Source organism: Apteryx rowi, unplaced genomic scaffold (assembly GCF_003343035.1).
Source record: "Apteryx rowi isolate R43461 unplaced genomic scaffold, aptRow1 scaffold_57, whole genome shotgun sequence".
NCBI classification, from domain to species: domain Eukaryota; kingdom Metazoa; phylum Chordata; class Aves; order Apterygiformes; family Apterygidae; genus Apteryx; species Apteryx rowi.
The window spans coordinates 1,771,006-1,794,742 of NW_020450838.1; the positions used below are offsets into that span (position 1 = coordinate 1,771,006).

General features: G+C 40.9%; 1 protein-coding gene across 8 annotated transcripts in view; it reads left to right on the forward strand.

Annotated features, from left to right (window-relative positions):
* HSPBAP1 (HSPB1 associated protein 1) overlaps positions 1 to 23,459 on the forward strand; it is a 37,491-nt gene extending 14,032 nt beyond the window's left edge. For 7 of the 8 annotated variants that reach the window (XM_026082166.1, XM_026082171.1, XM_026082170.1 and 4 more), the window contains 6 exons: positions 1,928 to 2,112; positions 6,266 to 6,402; positions 9,419 to 9,590; positions 17,630 to 17,713; positions 20,931 to 21,041; positions 21,250 to 23,459. In XM_026082166.1, the coding sequence (XP_025937951.1) occupies positions 1,928 to 2,112; positions 6,266 to 6,402; positions 9,419 to 9,590; positions 17,630 to 17,713; positions 20,931 to 21,041; positions 21,250 to 21,807 (1,247 nt within the window). In that variant the 3' untranslated portion in view covers positions 21,808 to 23,459. The remainder of the gene's footprint in view (positions 1 to 1,927; positions 2,113 to 6,265; positions 6,403 to 9,418; positions 9,591 to 17,629; positions 17,714 to 20,930; positions 21,042 to 21,249) is intronic. The other variant, XM_026082168.1, reaches the window with a different exon arrangement.
* Positions 23,460 to 23,737: the final 278 nt, after the last annotated feature.

The following is a 23,737-nucleotide window of genomic DNA, read 5'->3' on the forward strand; positions in this document are numbered from 1 at the left end:
TTTCAATGTGAGGCATTGGATGGGAGAGAGAAAGACTGTCATGCCTCCAGATATYGTGTCATCAGACAGCACTGATAGCTTACTTTAGACTTACATGGCTTAATCTGCAACTTATTAATTACAAAACATCTTCAGCTTTTATTCATTATTAACAAACTGGTTAATGTTCTTGCTTTCAGTTACCTATTGACATTTTCACCTTAGTTGCACTCTATAAATCCATCCTTCTAGATTATCCAAAGACCATTTTTATTACTATTTATTGTTCACTAAGTATCCACACTGTACTTGGTACTGAAGTAGATATAATTTAAACCAAGAACCCTACCCTGGGGAGGTTACAACCAAGAAGATGTCTTGCCTTTGGCCTTGTGTCTTGCCTTTCATARTTGGAATTTTTGAAGTAAAGCTTAGAGTGAAATACACTGTGAGCTAGAAAGCATATTTCTTGCCTTTAAAATACTTGCTCCAGAGTCATATTGGAAAATATGTAATGTCTTGAACACTCTTTTCTTCTCATCAAAATAATTCAGATATTGAGCAACCTTCAGTAGAGCTTATATCTTTTATCTAATTTTTCTGTCGGACCATCTTTTAGTAAGATGGTGTGCACTGCATTAATGACTGGATATCAGGACAGCACATTGAACTGCAACACAGAGAAGGAATCAGATACATGCATTTTTTTGGTTATTGCAAGTGGTTTGTATTTCTTGTATGTGGTTCATAGGTAGGGAGCCCTACACTGCACAGAGCCAGGTTAGATACTGCTGAATGCTGGGGCTTATCTGACATTTTTAATGAACTTGACAATGAGGGGAAGAAAAACTGCTACCTAGGCTACTACAATGGAAAATGACAAAATGCTAGTGATAAAGTTTTGTAAAAGCTGTTCTCCCACCCAAAGGGAATAAGAAAAAAATATGTGAGACTGTATGGGAATTGCTGTGATAACAAAATCAGGGCAGTAAGGAAGGAAGAGCTACTGTGGAACAGTAAAAGGATCCCGTTTTTGAACAGCTCTGTGCAAGTTACACAAGGTTAAATTACAGCTCTGTCATTGTCATTCATATAGGCTGCAGTAATTTTTTTTCCAGTAGTGGTTATAGAACAGCGCRTAATATTTTTTTTAACATTGGATAAGTCTCTTTGAAGCTGGCAAAATTAACAATTGTGGGAAATGAAGATCTGTGATTATCTGGAAAAAAAAATATGCTGTGTTGTGGACTACCCTGTAGGCCTTCTGAGTGACCTGACCTTGAGTTGAAAGGCTATACCAGTCAGCCTGACCAAAGCATGACGGAAACAAAATACTTGCGGTAAACACTTTTATAGCTAGCAGGAAACACCACAATATCCTTCTTTAGTCCCAACTGAAAAACAGGAGCACAGCTTTTAGATGGATCATTGACATGAGTGTGACTCCACAGTTTGCTTCCCAAATGTTACTGTGCTGATTTAGTTATTGCTTTAGGTGGAAGAAGGAAAGATGAACATGTCCATYTACAAAAATCCGTGGAGACAAAATGAAGGGCAGGCAAATACTTSTGTGCACATTTGYAGCTCACATTTAAGAAGAGAGACTAAGCAAAGCATAAGTTGTTTAGGGAACTTGGATGTATGAATGAGTTACTGTGCTTTATGGTGCCTTGCACATGAGCAACAGTAACTATTTGTGTACTCTTAGCTCACAGCAGATTCAAGGTAACAGTCATTCACTTAAACCTTAATGAAAAAGCAATAATCTCAGACATTAATTATGAATTAGGTGATGAGAACCATTTAATAGACCAGAGACAAGCCACCTAAGTTCCACTTCAGATTTCATGCTGCATTTAACCAGACTTGAGAGAGAAACTACATATTATTTTTATTGGTTCTGTGTTCAGTGCTCATGTAATATTTGGCTTTTCTTATGTTGCTCTAGTTCCCCAGTTTGAAACCAGGTGTAGCTATGTGGAGGCTACACTTCAAGAGTTTTTGGCTTGGAGTTGTGGACAGCCTTCCTGCCTCTCTGGACCATTCAGTTGTTATGAATACTCCAAATATTGGGCTTATGCTGACTACAAATACATTGCCAGGTTATTTGAACACAAGGAAGAAGTTTTCCAGGTAAACCATTAATATTACCTCTTTCCAGTTTAATCACTGCAAATGATAGCTTTTAAAACCTCTACTGCAATCCCCATTTATTTTAAAATTTTGAAATAAAAGCTATTACTTAACTTTCAGTCTAATAGAGAACTAGTACCAAGGGGCAGCCATCTAAACTTCTGGGTCTCCTTACATGCCTAAAAACAATAGCACAAAAAACAAAACAAATTATTTAAATTAGCAGCACGCCCTTCCCATTTAGCCATGCATCATTCTGTGACTGGAGGAAGGCCTTTGCGAGCAGGGTCAGGGAACACCGGTCACGTTTATGACCTTGGCAGCTGAACATCTTTCCCGAACCTCTTCTGAAGGTCTGAAAGTGAGGTGGGAATAGTTCGTTGAGATGACAGGCAGCTGGCAGGTCTAGCATGTTGCAAACACTAGACCCTGCTGCCACCCCAGATCCATCTTGTATATGAATGAGGTTGCACTAGCTTCCATACAGCTCYACTCAGGAGGAAGCTTGTGCTGGGTGGGATGGAGTCACTAGCAGCAACAGGCTGCGGTGTGGTTTTACTCCGTATTTTTCTCCTGTGGCTCATTTTCTCAAGTAGCACAGTCCCTTAAAATGTTTAGATTAACTGTTTGACGGGGAGAAATTCTGAGTCTGCAGGATTATTATACCTTGATTGTTCATGGAGGCAATATAACATATGAAGTAACTGACCATGGAAGTACATGATCTATGGTAATTTCCAAATGCCYGACACACAGCTGTGTTTTTTTTTTCTTTTAATTCCTCTAAGGCTAACTACTATTTCAATGTATTGGTTCATCTACATCCCTGCGGCTTCTCCTTGCAAATTGTAAAAGGGAAAAATTAAGGACAGCTAAACAAAAGGTGTATTTTATATTAAGTTGTGAAGAAGGAATAGTAAACGAAGCCTTACTCATTTCCACACTTTCAAATGTGAAGATGGAATCATAATTCTCTGCAAATACTGTATCATCAGAATGGCAGGGAGCATGAACTGATAAGCCCCTTTGAATTAATTTTTTCCTCAGAAAGCATTTTCTGTGCTCCTTATATGTATTTTATTCTTTTATACTAGTAAAATCAATATTTTTCAGTGCTTAATGTTTTTCACACTGTCTCCTTTCCCTTTTTTCCATGGGTTAGAGAGTAAGGTTTGGGCACAGAGGCCATCATACCTTTTTCCCCCCTCCCTTCTGCAGCACACTGAACACTTGAGTAGGTTCCCATAACTTGGGCTGCACAACTCTGATACTGGGTTGCATTCTTTCAACTAAGTTCAGAGCTCCAGCGGTGTTTCGGGCTTCCCCAAATCTTTGAATGACTTCCCCTATCTGTGGTCCTGCCTTGGCTTTCTCTCTTCCTGCCTCAATAGACAGCATTTTCCCTTGCTTTATGGCATAAGACCGTGAGGATAATAGCAGCTTAAAAGACCTGAATAGCCTGCTGCTTCGTCCGGTCAATAAAAGCATACTTGAAGGAAACAACCATTTTCCTGCGCCGCCTCCTTCCCCTTGCCCCTATTCAAGTACAAAATTGAGGCTCTAAGAATTGCGTTTGTGTGCAAGTACCACGCCACAACCTCGTCACCTGACCTATAACAAGCAACAGATTGTGCTGTAATTTTAGAACAGACACGCATAATGGTTATGCCATGGATTTTTTTTAAAGCAAAATCTGGGAAGGAAAAAATCAATAGTGTTATGCAAGCAAATATGGTGTATGTCATCTGCCAGTTTCACAGGCATGGAAGTGAAATGCATCAGCTCCAGACTTGTATGGATTTGGAAACACTGCTACACAATTTATATCAGCCAAAAGAATTCTGTGCAGAAGTTTTCATTCTTGCATGAATTTGATGGTAACCCCTTTTTTTCATTGTAGATTTTATTTAGATTTATCTAAGGTGACTTGAAGGGGAAAAGAAGGCCAACTGCACTGTTATTTATAGTGATTAATAGGGCCATTTAGAAGTTGTTTGAAATTTAGATTGCACTGTTTATCATTTACAGTTGTGTGGGCTAAGGTAATGATTCCATTAGTCTAATCTATGAGCAGTATCTAGCATCTTACATTTTTTGTTCAGTTGATATTTCATTACAGAATTTGAGGTATAAATCAGAAGCAAGATATATGCATGAAGTTTAAATAGAAATGAGACCTTTTAAAGTGACATACGGGTACAGATTAACTTCATTATAAGCAGCAAATGAAATAAATATAATTCACAAGTAATGTGCCATCTGTTATGGTTGGAACACCTTTTAGTGCATTTCTTCTTGCTATGGCTTTTTATTGTAGAAAAGGAGCCCATTGTGACAGGATTCCAGTAATCCTACCAGTTCCTTTTCAGTTCATTGGTTAAAAACTATTTTACCCATAATCGCTTCCACTATTTACTACAGCTGCAGCATTTTCAAAAAGTTCTTTTAAATCTAATATTGATTATGTGTGCTTTCTTTCCACTTAAATTGTAACAAAATACAAAAACTATTTGGGTGTGAGATTAAAGTGTAGAGACGATATTACACTTAACTTTATCACTGAAATAGTTGTATTGGATTTTAAATTTTATGGCTGCTGAAATCTATAGAAGCAACTTTTGCTTTTTGATTTCTTGCTGCTTTTGACAAATGTTTATATTAGACTTCTGCATTTTTTTTCAAATGATACCTTTAAAATCAATAGCTCTGAAATTTAAAATCTTTAGCAATACCTAATTTTTGGGAAGGCTATCACTCATTTTGAGGGTTCTCTAATACAGAGTCATGGTGAAGTCATTCTTATAATGTCTAACTGTAGTTTTCCTCATCCATAGATCTTAAAAAGGGATAGTCACCCACCAGTCTGCAAGCAGCCAGCTTACATACTTAAATTAGGAGAATAGACACCTATTTTCTCTTTATAGACAATGAAGGAGGGAGGCTGTTCCAAGGGGTGATGGAGAGAGCTTTGACAAGAGCAGGGGCCAAGTTTAAATTAGGTTCCTAAAATTAGGTGATGCGAATGACCCTGAGAGTGCTTTTCTGAAATTGAACAAATATCATTATCTTCCTTTTCAAGATGGAAAAAAATAAATCTCAGAGATGCAGTGATTTGCCTGAGACCATCAGTAAGCCAGGAATTGAATCTCGGCTTCCTAAGGCTCAGGCTGGAGCTTCAGCCAAAAGGCCACAGCAGCTCAGGCTGGTACACTTGACATRCTTTCCAATACACATGTGAACGGGCTCTGCAGGTTGCAGGGTGAGCTGTAGAAAGGTGGGAAAGCTTTATCTGAGCTAGGCAGAGCCAGTCTGCAAAAGCTGGTCGATCTCCTGGACTATCCCAGCAATACCTCCCTGTCTCTCATTCCAGCTCTCATCCCCGGGGGATTGCTTTGGGGAGGATCAATGTACCGGAAAGCTCCAGGATCGTATTCATAATAGATGCACACATGTTCTGCCCTTTTCCCCCGTGCAATCGAGTTGCTTTTAAGTTCACTGCCTCCACAATTGCGAAGGCAAGAGCAGAATGTGTCCATTATGCAATAAGGAACTTACAAAAACCGACATGCCGCTGGGTCAGAAATGGGCTATAATCTGTGTTTCCAGGATCCATGGAGAAAGCTGAGACAAGGCTTTCAGGAGTAATGAGACACAGAGCAACTGTGCCACATGGATTATGAAACTGGTTTGAAAAGGGGAGTGGGGATTTTGTCATTTCTTTCTTCCTCCCTTTTTTGAAATGCCTTATATCAGAATTTATCATTGAGCAATTCTGAGCTTGGTTGGATATGGTTAAGAGTGGGGAAAAAAGGAGGGTTTAAAAAGAAGGAGAAGCAGCCCTGTGTGGCCACAGAGTGCTTGGGCAGTCCTTCTGTAGCACAAGCAGGGTAACTCGAGTGATACGAAAGACTGGGATGAGAACTGGAGACAGAGATCTGGGACTCTGCGCAGTCAGGCTGGGAAAGCAGAAGAAATCCTGCTGGAGAGGAGGACTTTGCAGGAAGGGGAGCAGAAACTCCCACCTAGGAGTAACAGCTGAAGAAGATAAAGAGCTACTGGAGAGGTGGAGGGAGAACACAAGAGGACCAGAGAACTGACAGTAAGATGTGAAACAGTTTAACTGCTTACGTAAATAACCTTTTCTTTGCTGTAGGATATAAAGTGGTCTGACTTTGGGTTTCCTGGAAGAAGTGGAAAAGAGAGCACACTGTGGATTGGTTCTGAAGGAGCAAACACTCCGTGCCATTTGGACTCTTACGGCTGCAATTTAGTGTTACAAGTACAGGGAAGGTAACAAATACCCGTGTTATACAGAGGAAAGCTATACAGTGCTAGAAGGAGTGTTAGTTCTGCACTCTTGAATAGTAGTTCTAACTCCTGATTATTTTAATTTGCTCAGCTATCAATGATTGAAGAATATCAAAGCTGTTCTATAGGAAATGGCAGAAATTTGGAAGGTTGGAGTTTGAGTGTAATTTTATTACGCCAATGTAATTTTATTTTCTTCTATTTGAGGAAGAATATTCTTCCTAATCTGTGCATTATGTGTGTCCAATAATAAATATTCTAACCCTCCTAGTGGTTATGAATTTGGGAAGTTGGAATTAGGAGATAAAGAGTTTTTAAAAAAAAAAACAGAAACAAGATAGAAATAAATCACTTTCAGCTTTATGATATTCTCTGTGCAAGAGCTTCTAATAGCCTGCTAGAATTCATTTAAAAGGGGAACATCAGGATGGGAGCAGCCAACTGTGAGCAAACTTAAAACGGACACTTGAAGCTTCAAACTCATTTTTGGGGCGTGTGTCTTTGTTGCCATTTCTTTCTGCCTGTTGGCAAACTGTCTGGTTTTTTTCCCCTTCCTTTTTTTTTTTTTTTTNTTTTTTTTTTTTTTTTTCCTCCTTTCCCTGCATATTTGCCTCATTTTTTTAGGCTGATTCTGTTAACGTTAGTGTAACAAAGGAAGTTGCATGTATTTTTCTTAGGTCTGATAGTATATAAGGGAAGGAATAATTTGCCAGTGGGATTTTAATGTGGTTAATTACTCTGGTGTGATTTATAAAACAGTAAAATCATGGTTGCGTTGTGATTAAGGTGCAGGACTGGAAGTCAGGCAAGCCTGGCTTCCATGCTGGGCTCTGCAACAGATTGACTGGCTTAAAGGCCTGAGGCAAATGCATTTTTCATCATCTTATCTGTAAGAAGGGTAATTCTGTTTAGCTCTCAGGTGGGTTTTCATTCATTTTTGTAAATAGCCTTGAGATTCTCAGGTGGAAAGGGCAGCAGAGACAGTCTGGAAGCCCCACTCAGCATCCTACTTGTTGCTGCAGCCAGTCCCACGGACTTCAGATCACATTAGTAAGCATTACGCACTGAAGTCCAGACACTTAAGTATATTTAGGAACCAAAAATCTCACTGAAAACCATGAGGCTTATGTGCTTAAATGTCTTCTAAGGATCTGCCTAAATAGTGGGTGTGCTAAGTACAGTAATCCAGCAGACCTGACACCCGCCCTGCCTTTTTGATCTCTACCTTCAGGTGTTGAACTTGAGCCAGAGTGCTAGGATCGTGTTGCAATTTTGCCTGCCTTACCAAGGCACTCCCCCCTCCTCTGATAGACCAAAATCCTTGCTCTTCTCAGAGAAAGAAGCCTAAAGCCTTTTTGTGGCCTGAAAAGACAAAGTTGTTTTCCTCTTTAGAGCAAAACCTATAAATAGATCGCAAACTTATACAAGCTTGTGAATCCTGTGCTGCTTCAGAGCAGAAAGAACGCCTTTGGAGACTCACAAACAAGATGGGCTTTGCAACAGAAAATAAGCTTATGCTGAACTTAAATAGATTTGCCTTTGCAGGAAAGTCAGGGACCACTCCTTAGCCCTTTGTTGCTATCTTGAATTTCCTCCTTGCATCCCTCAGGCTTCTTAATAATTTTTTGCTTCGGGGTATTGCTTTGTCATGAGCCTGCAGGATTAACCCATGAGCCTCCTAACCTAGTCATTCTCCTGAGGATCTGCTTTGGAGGGCAAATATTAAAATTGCAATAGAGCTTGGATTTCAGGCCAACTATTTATTGAGTTTTCAGCCAGCAAACGCTTTGGTAATTACCAAGAAACATCAGCGGCCTGTGGCACTTCCATCTGTGCCGATTTCTGCAGTTCTGGCTATCCTGCTATTCCTGTCTCTTCAGGTTTTGTGCCATGTGGCTGCCTTTCTCTCATTTTCGGATCTGACTTAGAACTGACAACCAGAAGCAGTAGACAAAAAGCAAGGAGTGAGTACTAAGGAAAGAGACAAAAAGAAAAGACCTAGCTAGAGCCTGAAACCAAGAGGTGAGCTGCACAAATTGTCCAACCGTGCTGCAAAGTACTGCCTTTATTTTTCCASTGCTCAGTGCATGGGTCTCTGTTGCACTGATCCATGTAAACAAAAGAGAGAGATTCGCTCTTGAGGACAAAGTCCATCCTTCCTTTCYGCTTGGCCCTGCACTGTGGTGTGTAGACCTGTTCCTTTGGTCACACAGGAAAACAGCCTGGCACAAGAGTGCCCTCGTAAGCAGAACCACCCTGTCCTTGAGCTGGTGGTTGCCGAGGGGGTTCTCAATGCCAGTGGCTCACACAAGCCACAGTTTCAACAGGTGGTTGCTGACAACACTAGAAAAATTGGGTTTTTTGGAATGCTTATGTCTGTGGATCTCTCTGATTTTATGCTGTTGTCATAACTGTGGCATGGGAGCCTCAAGGTGAGTTTTACCAAGAATGAGGGTTTTGTGGCTAATAGATGAACATGARTAATGCACGTGATGATAGGAAACAAAAGATCAAGTTCATACTCCTTCACTATTACCATCATAAACACACAGTGCCCTCCTTTTAAAACAAACAGRGGTACTGCACCTATTCATTCAGTGAACAAAAGTATGTTGTCCCTGATGAAACTGTTTTTCTTGGTTTGTAGGACAATTGCCAGGTTTTTAATGGGTCTCTGAGCATCTGTAAATGCTGCATGTTGCTCTGCAAAAGGGAGGAAGGAAGAACCAGATGGAGGAGCTTTTTTTAAATTTTATTTTATCTGCCTTTTAAAATAATTGGTGAGAAGCTCTAATTTTTTCAGTTAAAAAATTAAAAAGTGGAATGTTTTAAAAACACTTTTAGTAGACAGCCTGCAAGCACTGCCTGTGTTCTCACTGCGTAGGAGATTCACACAGTGAGGCAGATTTATGTTTTATTGAAAACCTTGCTATTGCCTTTAGTTCTTAGCTATAACTGACATGCACTAAATACATTTTTATCTTCCCTCTATTTTCAGGAAAAGATGGCACCTCTTCCCACCTGGTGACACCAGTTTCCTTTATCCCACTAGGATCCCTTATGAGGAATCCAGCGTATTCAGCAAAGTCAATGTTGCCAATCCTGATCTGAAACGCTTTCCTGAGTTTAGGAACGCAACAGCCCATATGGTTACACTCAGTCCAGGACAGGTACCATTCACATATATACTTTACATTACTTTAAAGCTTTTAGTAAATGATTTATATTGCTAAGGGTTAGGAAATCATAACAGATTGACTATATTTCTGTCCCTCTACATTTTGCAATCATGCTTGATACATTTCTCTCGATACAGGAACTTTCTTAATAACCTAGTTATTATTTTACTAGCCTTTTACACAAAAAACTGCAAACATTTGGAGAATTCAGTAGGCTCCCCAGTTCCATAACAATTCTTGCAGTCGCCCCCAATTCCATCTGCTTTAAAGGACTGAAAACTTTCTCGAGCAGTACTCTAACCTATCTACTCTGAAACCTGTATGTTGCATAAAATATATTTGATTAACGAGCATGCAGAGCCAGCAAAGGAACTCATTTATATTTTGATAGTGAGGAATAACCTTCACCAGGGAACATTGGCCCAACTTGTTGCTTTAATAGCTGAATATTTATAGTGATGATACTTGCATTTAAAGTGCACACCATCCAGAGGTTTCATGGTACTTTACAAGGATGTAAGGATATTATTAACCCCGTTTTACTGAGAAAGTCCAGTTAAAAGTGCCTGGCTCAAGTCACACAGGCAGTCAGCAGCAGAATGGGGGCAGGACTCAGGAATGTTAATTCTTGGTCTCCTGCCATTAATAGTGTCCTTCTCTTATTTAATCAACATAGTCTGTATTTAGAGCCTGAATTACCCTTTTCCATTCATTCAGCTGTACGTGTCCTTGTAAAACACTCCCAATGTGCATTGCTCCGACTGTGTAAGACAATGGGATTGCCACTTCTAGCACCTTTTCACCGTTCTCCTGCCAGATGTTGTCACCTCTTCTGAGCTGCCAGCTCAGTGACTTGTGTGAGTGTTCTCTAGCTCCTAGTTGACAAACCCAGCTGCCTTCAGCAGTTAAAAAATAGATTTTTGCTAATCCAGCTAATTTGGGGGAGACAGTGGGGAGCAGTCCTGTGAGCTGGCATTGGAACAGGGTAGTAGTTTCCAACAAGAGGATGATGTCTATCAACTGGGAACTGTATGTTCTGCTTGCACCGTTGCAAATGGAAGGGAATCTGTGATCAACTCTTCATTGTTTGCAATACATTAACTTCTAGTCATACTCTTAAAGCAAAATGATTAATTTTGCCATCTGCACTTTGTAAGGTGACAGTGTTTAATAATTAAAAGCACAAAGAACAAATTTTTACTATTGATAAAAATGCCACATCCATTCAGCACTGCTGCATTATCTATGATCCCCAACACTATTTCAATTTATAATATGCATTGGAATGATCAAGTATGATAGTGAACTTTAATATGGTCTTAATTTTAATTAGGCTTACAGCAATTACAAATTAATCTTGCTGGGAATAAAGGTCTTGAGACAGCTCAGTAATACAGGTTCTCTGTATTGCCATGAAGGAGACACTGTTTGGATTTCTGGGGAGAAAGTAATGTAGGCAATGATGGAGCTGTGAGGTATTGCCTTCATCCATTTTATCAGCACGTTTTGGGCAGTGCTTTCCAGCTTCTCATCCAGAAGCTTCTGGGGCAGCTGGCTGGGAACTGCTGCTGTTTGATGGAGAGGAAAGGAATAACTAAGAAGAATTCCTCTGTTAATGAGAGAGAGGATCCCTAAATAATGATTTTGATACAAGCTCAGTTTTGGCTTTCAGATAGAATTAATACAATTACTTAAGGATTTGCAGCCAGCTTTGCTCTGCAATAACTTACAGCATCTCCACTCCTTCCCAGAGCAAGCAGAATGTTTTGGATTAGATATTGTAACAATACCAGGCTTAAAAATAAAGACAAAGGTGTTCTTAGGTATTCAGTAGAGGAACTGCATGTAGGGTGAGTACAGCTTTGAATATCGAAAACTTAATGTGTCTAATGCCACCTTCTGGTCGCYATGTCTCATTGTGTTTGCTATAAACCGTTTTATACAACCATTTAAGGCTTCAAAGCAGAATTCCTCTGTATAACATTGTACCAATGCATAATGCATACTTTGATTGCATTCTTTGTGTCCTTTCACTGTATTCTTCAGAGGTGAATCTTTGTTATCAATTTAAATAGTTGGCTGACAACTCTAGGTTTTTATAAGGTTTCATTCTGTACTTGACCAGTGGCTGCAGGCTGAATTTCCACAGAGGTCTTAATGCAGCTCCTGGTTATACACTAATGATCTATTCTGGATAGAAATTATGGTAACATTTAGACATCTAACTTATTTAAATAGGCAGCTATGTAGTTCTAGGATTTGCAGCTGTATATGACTACATTCACCAAGTTGCAAGGTCAAGTTGTTTCACACAAAGGTAGGGACTCCTTGTAAACATCTGGACCTGGTCACCTGTGTGATGGTTTCAAGGTTGAATGGTAAGTATGGAGCAGGAGGCTGACTGCTGGTGAATTTGTATTCACCAAACTGGTGGGTGTTCACCCAAAGCATTAGTATTTTATTTGTTCATAGATTATGTCATATTTCTAGTAATACCTTGATTGTTTTCACAAATACAAAATACTGCTTAAAAGACTGCAAACAGGACAAAACACGTCCATTTTAATATATTCCACYCTTTCTTTACCTTTCCTCATGTCTCTGGGACAGGGGCTAGGAGAGTTAGAGTAGGATCCATCACCCTCAACTTAAACCCTTTCCAGGACAGATGTCCTGCCTGTCATGAGTGGGAAGAACCTGGCACCTCTACAGGGCAATTCATCCTGCTTGTCTTCTACAATTAGAATCCTGCAGAAACATTCATCCCATCTTGTCTTTTTGCACAGGCTGTAAAAGGAGCCTACGCAAGTAGATGCTTAACTTTTTGATTATTAAAAATAGGTGAGATGAATCCTACCTGAAAAGGCTGTGAAAAACTGAGATGCTATATAAATTCAAAATCATTGATCATTCTCTCCTCTGCCCCATCTCTCACCTGATTCTTGCTTCCTTCCTGCTCACTAATGTAATTGTTCTTAGTCCATCTTTCTCTTAATCCATCTTCAAGTCACTAGACAATGGTAGAAAAAAAACTGTAAAAAGTGCATCTCTGCTTGTCTGAAGGTAGACACATGAAGACTCCACTTATCTGCCCTCCTAGTGGAGGGAAGGCACCATATAGCTTAGGCTCATGTGGGAAATGCACTTCTCTCTCACCGTCCTAAACAGGAGGGGCAGTGGACATCAGGGCCCTGCAGCCTGCTCTGTCACTTCGTGACCCTGTGTGCTAGAGGAGCTGCAATGAAACTCCAGGCACCTGAGATATGAGGAAAGGCCTCATTGAGCCAGCCTAGTACTCAAAGGCCCATCAAATCTGAGAAAGAAGACTTCTAGCCTTAAACATTATCAGGGTATAGGAAGAATAATTTAAAAAAAAAAAAAAAAGTTACCAACATTTTTGGTTATTTGTCTCTGCCTTTCACTGTTGGCTTCTGCTCAGAACTTCTCCTCGCTTACTTTTTCTTGCCTGCCTTCTAAACGTCTAAAGAAACATGTCTCAAACTAAACCTGTATCTGCAACTACAACTATCACTAAGTTCCTGCGTACAGCAGCAAGGTTTTCGCTTTTTGTGCTCTTACTGCAGTAAGTAACACTATGGGATGCTGCTCAGCAGCCAGAGCTTGCAACAGCGTAAGCAGATCTCTGACTTCTGATACAGTCCTATGCAAGCAAAAATGTTCATGAGGTCAGGCAGGGATTTACCTGTGTGTGCAACCTTTAAAAAAAAAAAGTGGAGGGGGGATGAGAACTTCAAATTGGCCTCAAAGCGGGGAACAGCACAACAGACCCAGTCTCAATCATCAGGAGAAATAAGTGATGTGAAGAAAGATGTAGTAAGTCAGGAAATGTAGTAATTGAAACTTTTAAAAAGGCAATAAAGTGTTCCGGCTCAGGGTATATAAAATTTTTTTAAAGGGACTGCAGTGAAAAACTGCTTTTGTTGAAGAGTTGAAATGATTTTAGTTAAAGGAGAATTCAGAGTTGTCAGTGGCACTGTGTGTAGTGTATGGCTGATAACTCTTCTTTGGGGAGGTGGGGAAGGAAGAGAGTATTTTCATGTGTGAGACTACAGAGTTGGCCCTGAACCAGTCCATAGCGAAGGCTCTATTCAACACAGCAGAGAGCCTGACTGATCTTCTGGTTACCAGAACTATCATCTCCATCACAGAAGAGGTAGAGAAGTTCAGGAGTGGAGCTTAGACCATTACTGGTTATTAAAACAACAACAACAACAAAAAACACACCACACACCCAGCTTAGCCTGCAGTGCACACAGAGCCCTACAGGCACTCCCCCAAAAGTCAAGCCTGCTTGTTCCTGAGTCTACTGTCCCGCCTGTTCCGCGACCTTCTCCCAGTTCCCCAACAACCCAATTAATTCCCTTTTTGCTCAGAGGGCTTCTCCCCAGGGTACTTCTGCCTCGAGTGGCCATGGGCTCTATGTTTCAGCAGCGGGGGGGAACGTGCCAGATCTTAAGCAAGGCAGGAGCTTGGCAGAGAAGCTCCTTTCTAGGAGCTGGGGACCCACCAGGCCAGGGCATTGACTGGGRCATCAGGACCCCAGAGAGTGCTTCTCACATGCTGCTGCCAAACCTCAGCTCGGGGCTTACTGAGAGGAGAGTACTGTAACAGCAGAGCTAGCTGGGCATTTTTCTTTTTCATTGCCACGGATGCAAGCGATTTTTCCCCGCCACCACCACCCACCACCTTTTTCCTCCCATCACACTCATTCTTTGGTCCTTCCTTTTCCTAGGCAGTTACCCAAGCATCTTTTTCTAATTATCAGGAATTTCTTGGGATACATATTTCTCTTCAGGGTACTCTCTCTCTTTTTTGAGGCAATTCCACCTTTGCTCTACCTTTGCACTGTATCAAGTTAATCATTTCCATTGAGAATTTAAACCTGTTATGTTCTCTGTGCTGTACAAGYCTTCAGCATTGCTCCACTTACTCTCCCGACTATTCTCTTGTGTTTTCTCCTCTTACAGTCTAGGATTTCATTTCATCTTTTCTGGGATTTCTGTCCTACTTTGACTTCATCTGCTATATTTGCCCATCACTAGYCTAAATATGAAAATTATCTGATTGGTTGCTGTTTAGATCTTTCCAACCCATGCAGATAGTTGTACTGAGGAGAAAGCAGGCTAACAGAATTCTCTCTTAGCTTGGAATCATTCTGTCCTGCYTTTGTGCCTCACTTTTCCCTTGTAAAATCTGCTTGCTACATTTTTTTTCATTTCAGTGTGATTTACTTCCACATTTCCCATTGAAATGTAGTTTAAAGTGTAGTTAAATTTATATCCCATTTTCATAAATATATGGAAGTCTGTTTTGTTTTACTGTGGAGTTGACAGATTTTTTTTTGCTTCTAGCTTGCAAAGCTAGATCCATGAAGAATCCTACTCTATTTTTCTCTTTGCAGGATTATTTTCTGTGTTCAGCTAAGTTCTGCTGCTCCCTTGCCAGCTATATTTTTTAATTACCTTTTCTCATTTCTTCATCTTCCTTAAAGTTTTAGCCCTTTTGCCTTTTGATAATTTCAATTTTCTCACTGCCATAAATCCTTATTTTAACAAGCATAAGCTTGCTTTCCCCTTTTTATTTTTATGGTACCTATTTTGCCTCTTACAGTCACAGCTCTGTAGCTCCTCTATAAATTGCATCAAACAGTGCCAGATACAGAAATACACAACTTCTGCAATTATTGCCCTCAAACTGCTAGGAAGTAAAATCAGATCAGTCTCTCCCAAAACCAAGTTCCTCCTCTTCAGTTTGAGGAGACTGGACTCGTTGGGGGGATACACATTTTACTCCTGATTATACCTCCTCCTTCCAAAGCACTTCTGTCTCCACTTTGCATAAGCATTGTGTCAAGCCAGCAGGTTCCAGTCCTAATTTCCAGCTTGTTTTTCCAGACCRCCCCTCTTACTGAAGCATTTACATGCTTCTCTGGATTTATCTCCTGCTCTTGCTCCCCTACTACGTACTACCTCTGCACCGTACCCCCATTGCCTAGCACCTACAGCCACATCTCCAGCATGTTGCAAACTCAGTCTTCCCATGCAAGTCTTACAGTAAGGACCCAACTGTTGGAAATAGGCAATTACCTGAGAAACTATACTTACTCCTACTGTATAGCAAAATTTTCCAGGCTTCCTCATTGAGTYCCATCATAAGGGAGCACCCAGCTTCTTTAACAAAAAGAGCACAAGGTAAGATATGAGCCTTCTTCATTTTTCCACCCATATGATTCTGCAGTCAGTGATATGTGGGCAAACGTTTGCTCACAGATAATTCCGCTGCAGCCAATGCAACTACACTATTGATTAAACAAAGCGTATGTTTGTGTGATAGAAGTGATACCCTGAAGCTTGTTCAGTGTAGAAACCATGTTTTGGCTTCAGTCTGTGGARGGTTTCATGCACTTTTAGATGTGAGGAATAAATAATTGTCAGTGTTTTTTCTTAAGTAATGGCCCTCTGCAGACTGATCTGCTGTGCATATTTTGAGATTGGTTAAACCTGAGCTCTGTACTGATGTGTGTGACATTAAGGTGTGTGCGTGTCTGCAAACCCATGTGTTTTCTACTATTCTGCCTTTCAGTTCTGTCTTTTCAGTGTCTTTTTTAACAGCCTGTCTTGGTGATGTTCAAATTTGTAGCTAAATCCTGCCTTGTTTGACAGCATCTCAAAGTTGCAAAAACATCCTGGATAACTAGATATCACATTAAGTAGTGTGATCCATTGCTAGTAGTTTCAAACATGGCTAATTGCTTTTGATGTTTGTAACTACATCTAATTAAGCAAGGGTTTGGTTTGTTTAATGGCAGGCCTATATTGTGCCACCAACAGCAGAGTTGTTTTTTCCTCCTCTCTCTCAATTACTTCCTTCTCTATTTTGTATACTGTACTGGATTAAAATAGAGGTTCTAATTGTTTGGGGCTTTTAAAGGTCCACTGCTTTTTTTTTTTTTGTGCTTGATTTAAACTGAAACCTGTGAAAAACATTTTGTCCTGTGGTCCAAAATTAATTCTTACTCTGAGTGTCCTGTGTGTTTGCAGGATTAGGGCCACAGTCACTGTTTCCGGCACAGACATTTTCTGATTAGCCAGGTTGTCTAGCTAGCAGGACATCCTTATAAGTAATGTGCGTCTACCAAGGAGAAAGGAGGAGGGGGAAAAAAGCTGTGATTCAGATACAGATCACTACTTTACTTTCCCCCTTCTGAAGTATTTTTTTCCATCTCTGACCATTTTCATTCCCTGTCAAAAACTGTCTTTATGCTTTTCTTGATAGCTCTGTGTTAATCTAATGTTCACTGATCTGTAAAGTTTGTACTATATCATCAAAACAACGTTAATGTCTTTGKACCATAAAAGCCAAGGGTTAGAATCAATTTTATGTAAGATCTATCATCCTGATATAGTTGTAAGGCCCTGATCTAAACTAGATTGTCACAATTTCTGGGATACCTTCTTTTAAAAGCATGTCTACTAAAATTGACAAGTTTCATATAGGTAAGTATTTACCAAAATTGCAACTACACATTGTTAATCACCTAGATGAGCATTAGGATACTGACTTTTGGTGAAGCCAGCTGGCAGCCATTCTAAAGAAGTTAGGAAGTCTGCTCAATTGGAGAGTCTACAAAAGACTACTTGGCTTAGATGAGACTTTCTCTAAAGCCCTGCTCTACTGYTACACCAGCTGCAATCCCTTCATACAGCAGGACCTTGCCTATCTAGAACAGTTAGGAGCTCACAGTCTTACTCCACATGAGAAGATTTGAGATGAGTAGTAGTTCTGGATCATGTCTACTTCTCATATAACTAGATATTGATATGACTGGAGGAGGGAGGGGACATTTTAGGCTTGAGAGAAGGCTCTTTAGAAAAGAGAAATAAAGATCACCACCCATCCCCAACTCCTATCCTTGCCTCATTCTGCCTCTGCATCCCCATYGCCCCGAGTGAATCACTGTCTTCTGCTGGCTGCTGCTGATACTCAGATGTGATGTCTCTTGATTCCAGGTCCTGCTTGTTCCAAGGCACTGGTGGCACTATGTGGAATCCATTGACCCTGTCACTGTCAGCATAAACTCTTGGATTGAACTGGTATGTGCCCTTTTGTGTCATGGTGATGTAGCACTTCCGTGTCTCTGTGTATTAAAGAGTAGGAAACCCACCGAGTTGCACATAAATAATCCTGTCCCAGATAAAATGACCTCAAGAGCCRTTTTTGAGTTGTTTTAATGGTCTTAAGCTTACATTTACATAGCATCTTTTATCCTCAAGGATCCCAGAACACTTTGCAGACTTGCATGCTGCCTCATTTATCAACCACCACTAAAACACAGCTATGTTTTGACACTGGCACATTTGATTCAAGGTTTTTGCAAGAGAARGTGAGAGAAAATAAGTGTCTTCAATAAAAAACATTGAAAGGAATATGAGTGGGCGCAGAAGTGATGCCACCCAGAACTCAAGCTGCATTTCCTGTTCAGGATCAAGGGTGATGCATGTTGTCCCTTGCCTGGCAGGTTCTGCCCTGCTGGATTTGCTGTAGTCAGAGGCTGGGGAGGGAAGAGTCCTTGCCAATGCAGTTTTTCTTGAAAAAGATTTTCCGAGGTTCCAGATCTGAAGCTGCAATTCAGCAAAAGTCATATTAAATTTACCTCATTCAGGTGAGCAGTTAAACACATGCTAAACTTTTCATGTCTGACTTCTCATGGACTAATAGGCATTGTGTTGAATAGGGTTTGACAAAACAGTTTCACCTCAAGCACATGCTTACATGCAATGCTAAGTCAGGATTTAAATAAGTCAGATTAATGTGATAGGAGTGGGGTGGCACCAGCTGTTTGAATTCCCATTTCTGTGTGATAGTTTTGAATTTTTCCTGCTCATGTTACCTAGTGTGCCTGGGAGCATTCCAGGGATATCATCTCCGTATCCCAGAAGGTTTTCTGATTCAGATTACTTTATCATTAATCCTAGCTTGATAAAAAAGGCTCTTTGAAATGRCCTGTGAAAGATGCCTCACTAAAATGCTATTGCATTTTTTTGCACTTTTATTAGGCTGAAAATCTGCAGGGGGATGAATTTGTCCCTTCAGCTTCTGTTCAGACTACACAAGACATTTCTCATCCCCTCAAACCAGGTGATTTCAGAGTAGAGGGACTTGCTTGGGTGTCTCTCATGGAGAAAATTTCAATATGAGAGCATGCATTTAGAAACAACAGACTGTCAGAGCCCACACTGAGCTCTTACAGAGCCCTAAGTAAGAGTCAGACCATGTCCAATGCCAGAGGAAGCTCCAAGGATATTACAGAGCAGCTACTGAAGCCTGCCTTAAATTTGATGCTTACACCAACATAAACTTGCACCCTAAGCGGCATCTCACAAATTGTCCCCTTCTGGAGGAGCAGGTCAGGATTGTGCTAGGCTGGTAGCTCCCAAGTGGCTGGGTTTTGTGTTGGCTATAGCATTTCTTCCTGTCATTTTATGGGCTGTAAGAYGAGAAGGGGGAGAGATGGAGGGGGAAAGTGGAACTAAACTCTGTGGCCTTTCCAGTCAGAAGGGTCTTGCTAAGGTCACAGAGATCCTGTTTGGCCCTAGTGGGATCAGGTAGTTGTATATAGATAGTATTGGGAGCAGGAGAGTGTCTGTTGGATCTTGCTAATGAGTGATCCAAAATTAAAAGCTGCCACAAACAGGGAAAAAAGACTATGGTGAATAAATCAATTGTATTGTAGCATTCAAGATAAGCCATAGAAAGGGTTGTATGTATTCATTGCAACCCAGATGAAAGTTCCTTACAGATATTACCCCTGCAGATCATGGTGGCACTGTTTGTTAGATGTTGGGTTGTACAATCTATAAAAATAAATTCTGACATAGATGCTGAAAGACAGTATTGAAGTCGCTTCCATTACCAAATCCAGAAGTTCTCTCACTTGCAGCTGTTACCAGCTGCTTTCATATTGACAGATGTGAATCATGCCAACATTGATAGTCCTAGTGAAACTTAATTATTTTGGCAAGACTTTAGAGCAGAAGTTGTTTTCAGCTGGATGTGAGCTATTCAAAGTACTCCTTGCTTCCTAACATATTCACACAATCAGTGCAACCCTGTTACTCAACAGGCCAGGATGAATCCCAGGAGAGCAACACCTTAAAAATAATCATTTCCCCATGCAGATTCTGAATTTTTAGCATCTTGGGAGCCTGTTATGTAAGGCCATTAACGGGCAGAGCAKCCAGAGCCACAAAATGCTAAGAGCAGTTTCCCCCTGCTTCTATCCCAGATTCTACTTGGAGATTCAGGATGAATTACTGTCTTCAGCACGCATGCTAGCAAGATGCATGGTTTGCTTGACACGTTTCCTAAAGCCACAGTTAGGCAATTCGGGGCTGTCTATTGACTAGGTTTTCTTCCTTCCAAAACCTGTGTGTCTTCCAAGTGCCTAAACCAGACCAGATTTATGTATCCACTCCTAGGCACCTGTCATTGAGATAACTAAATCACATACGTTTTGTTTAGAGTCTCATTGCCTCCTCTCCACATACAAGGAACCCAGTTAAATGTGAAAAAGGCTAAAAAAAAATCCTATGAAGTTTTGTTTTGCTATCCTAAACTAGCTAGTACCCAGCTGCTTAATGGGATGATGCAAGAAGTGAAGGGCTGAAACAAAGAGCCAGTTACTGCCTTAGTTTTTGGTTCTGCAGGAGAGCTTTCTTTAGAGGAAACATTTGTTTTTCCCTCTGCTGATGTTTAAGACTGCAGCAGTATATCAGCTTCTCTTAGTGTCACATGATAATATATTTCCTGAATTTTCAGAAGACTCACTTCTGTGCCTCTCTAGCCCCCAGATATTTGTTGACTTGATGTTAACATCCTTTGTATTTTAAGTACTTAAATTAGGCATAATATATAGATATAAAATTTGCTAAGTACTTTCATGGTCCTAGTCCTAAGGAGCCATATAAACAGATATCTTAATTAAATGCTAACGTTGCATAGTAATTTGAAGTACCAGCTTCAATTAACAGAACACTAATAAGGAAAAAGATTACATACACACTGGAATCTATTTTTTGCAAATCCTTGTTCGGATGAGTAGTTGCACCAAAACCTGCGCTATTACTCACATGAGGGCTGTATACATGAGTAAGGAGCTGCAAAAGCCCAAGGCCTTTCACTGACTTTATATACATTAATATGGCTTTCAAAAGTAAGGCCGTCCATTTAGCTCTTCCCAAGATCTTCCACTTTTCTGCAGAGACCTAAGTGCTACCCTGTCTCCAAACACTTTCTGTTCCTTTGAGGCAGGATGCAGACCACGAAGCCCGTGTAGAAGAAGCAATAACTCGAACACTGGTGTGTGCCATAAAATCAGCAGAAAATCCCAGCGATGCAGATCTGTGGCTAAATCCCACAGAGGTAAGCTCTCTTGCTCTCATTAGCAGTGGGTAGCATGAAATTACTGCCATTTTGCTTAACTCCCTGTGAGTCTTTCTACCTCCTGAAAAAAAGGAATTTTAAATTCCTTCCCTTCACATAGCCAAAAGTAATTCAGGGAAGATAATCATACAACATTGAGTTGAGACATACCTCCTTTTAACTGAGTGTATTCTGGGTGTTTTCTTAGATTGAGGCAACATCCCATGACATCAATCTTCAGTACCTGAATAGAGCAGTCTCTGCATATTTCAAGTGTCAAAAGGCAAGCGTGTCAGAGCAGGCACATCCCAGCAGCTTCGGTGCAGAGAAAATGACAAGTGCCTCGCGCAAGAGAAGGAAAAGGCAAGTTGGCACTGAACCAGAGGGCTGCAAATTGCTAACCCATGAAGCAGACTTTTCAACAGTTAAGGCAGAAAAGTTACAGAAAATATCTTTTGGGCCTCATCTTATTCAAGTTTTACCGCAGTCTCAAGAAACAAGCTCAATGGACGCAAGAGCAGTTGAAAGTGACTATAGGGATCTTATCCATGGAAATGAAGGAGGACATTTTGGAAAATTACACTGCGCCAGGAAGCWATTGGTAATGAGTAATGACTGTGAAATGCCTGCAAATCAAATGGATTCAGACGGCAGTCCAAATGCCTCACAAACAACCCTTTCTACCAATGATTTGCTGGACTGTTTGGTTAATCCACATGTCATCAGTTTAGTGGCTCAGCTGCTGTTGGAGAGAACAAGAATTTAATGCTGGAGTGCTATATCATTTCTGAAATAAAGAAATCAARTGGCAGCCTCGTGCTAGGTTTAAGCTCAGTAATAATTGAAAGGTTCAGTTCTTTGTTTCAAATACTTTTTAACTATAGATAGACACAGTGGGAAATGCAGACCTATTCCAGATCTACAGCACATTCCGGTTAAATGGCAGAATGAAGCTGAGCTGAAAGACGACTAACTTGTTAATGAGGGAYAGGAAGAGAAAGGAGTATTTGGTCATAGAGTTCCTCAGTATTACAAACAAAACAGAGTATCCAGCTATAACGTAATTCCACTTTATTTTATAGAYAGGATCTTTAAAACATGCTACAACTCTGAGCATCAGTGAATCATCCACCAATCTGTGGACATTTTTGTGTGAGAAGAGGGCACATACATGAGGCAGGCAGAGGAGTGACTCAAGCTGGAAGCCAAAGCTCACTCTTAGGTCCCCAGAGAGCTGGAGTGGAGAGAGGCAATCCAACTGCTCCGGGGCAGCCATGCAGAGATGAACAGGCTGTACACTGGAGGGGGTAACAGCAGGGGCTGTGATTCCTCCTGGATTAAGCTTGTTACACATAAGTTGCCTGAAGGTTTTTGTCTTTTTTTAATTATTTAAATTGGGACCACCAATTCATAGCTTCAGTCTAAGGCTGCTGCCAGTCATCCCCCCTGCCCCACCACATCCCCCAGTATGATGCAAACACCAGTTCTTGGTCTCAAGGTATCCTACTAGCAGCAGTAACTATCTTCCTAGTGAATCCTACTAGCAGCAGTAACTATGAGGAATGAGTGTGGCCCAGCTGCGTTGTAAGGAAATACTGCAGCACGTAATGCCTTACAGCTGTGGTCAGAGTTGGAAAGCAGACTTGGAGCTGGATGTATTTAATCCATGTCTACATCTCAGAGTAATAGACTTGATTCATCCCCACAGGCACAGGGATTGCAGTTTACATCGGAATAGCTATGCCCAAAGGGAAGATTCATCCCAGCAAAAAGATGAGTATGCTGGGGCCTCAGGGTGGGCAACTTAAATCCTGAGCCAAAAAAAGCATACAAGAGACTGAACCCTGCGCTTCCTCACATCCCTCTGCTGCCAAAGCTGGTTAGTGCCACCCGTGAGCTGAAAAAGCACTCTGGTGTCCTTGGACACTGCACTTCCAGGTGCTGGGCCTGCACTAGTTAGTAGCGAGACGCTCATCTGCTGGGACTTCTGCGTTAACAAAGCAGGGTGGCATCACAGACAAGCATGGCTTGGCAATAGACTTGGGAGGGGGTGTTGAAACATGGTCGCATGGCAGAGTAGGATGAGCAGTGGCGGGGGGGGTGGAAGGAGATGGACTGACTTACTGTAGACTGCAGTTCTTGACCACATTAGAAATAGTAAGTTCAAATAAACTTAACCTCAGCCAAGGGGTACTGCTCCCACTAATGCAGCTACTTCCTCCCTTCCACAAAATGGTTGAGAAACACTTGAACCTGTGAGACAGGTGGCCATCAGGAAGTGACTGTTATGATTTATTTTTTAAGCCAAATGTGCACAGCTCCCTACCTCTAAGGTAGGAGACTAAGCAGTTGTTCCTTGACTTTCTAGACTGTCCTACTCTTTACTAGAACAATTAAAGTTTAACTATTTTTTTTTTCCTTTTGGTTGCAAGCGAAGATAATTGTGGTTGCTGTACAAAATCATCCTTTCTTTAAAGTGCAACAGTCCTTGAATTTGCTTTTGAAGGCTGAGTGGTCCTTTGATTAAAAGGCTACAGGACTTGGAAATAGAGGTAAGAAGATGGGTTAACCCAGAAGCTATACATGAAGGCTGGGGAGAAATTGGAAAGACATAGAATACTTCTTTCACTAGTAATTTAAGCTATCCCCTACAAAACATGAAAACATGTTAAAACACTGGGCTCTGTGTGTCTCCC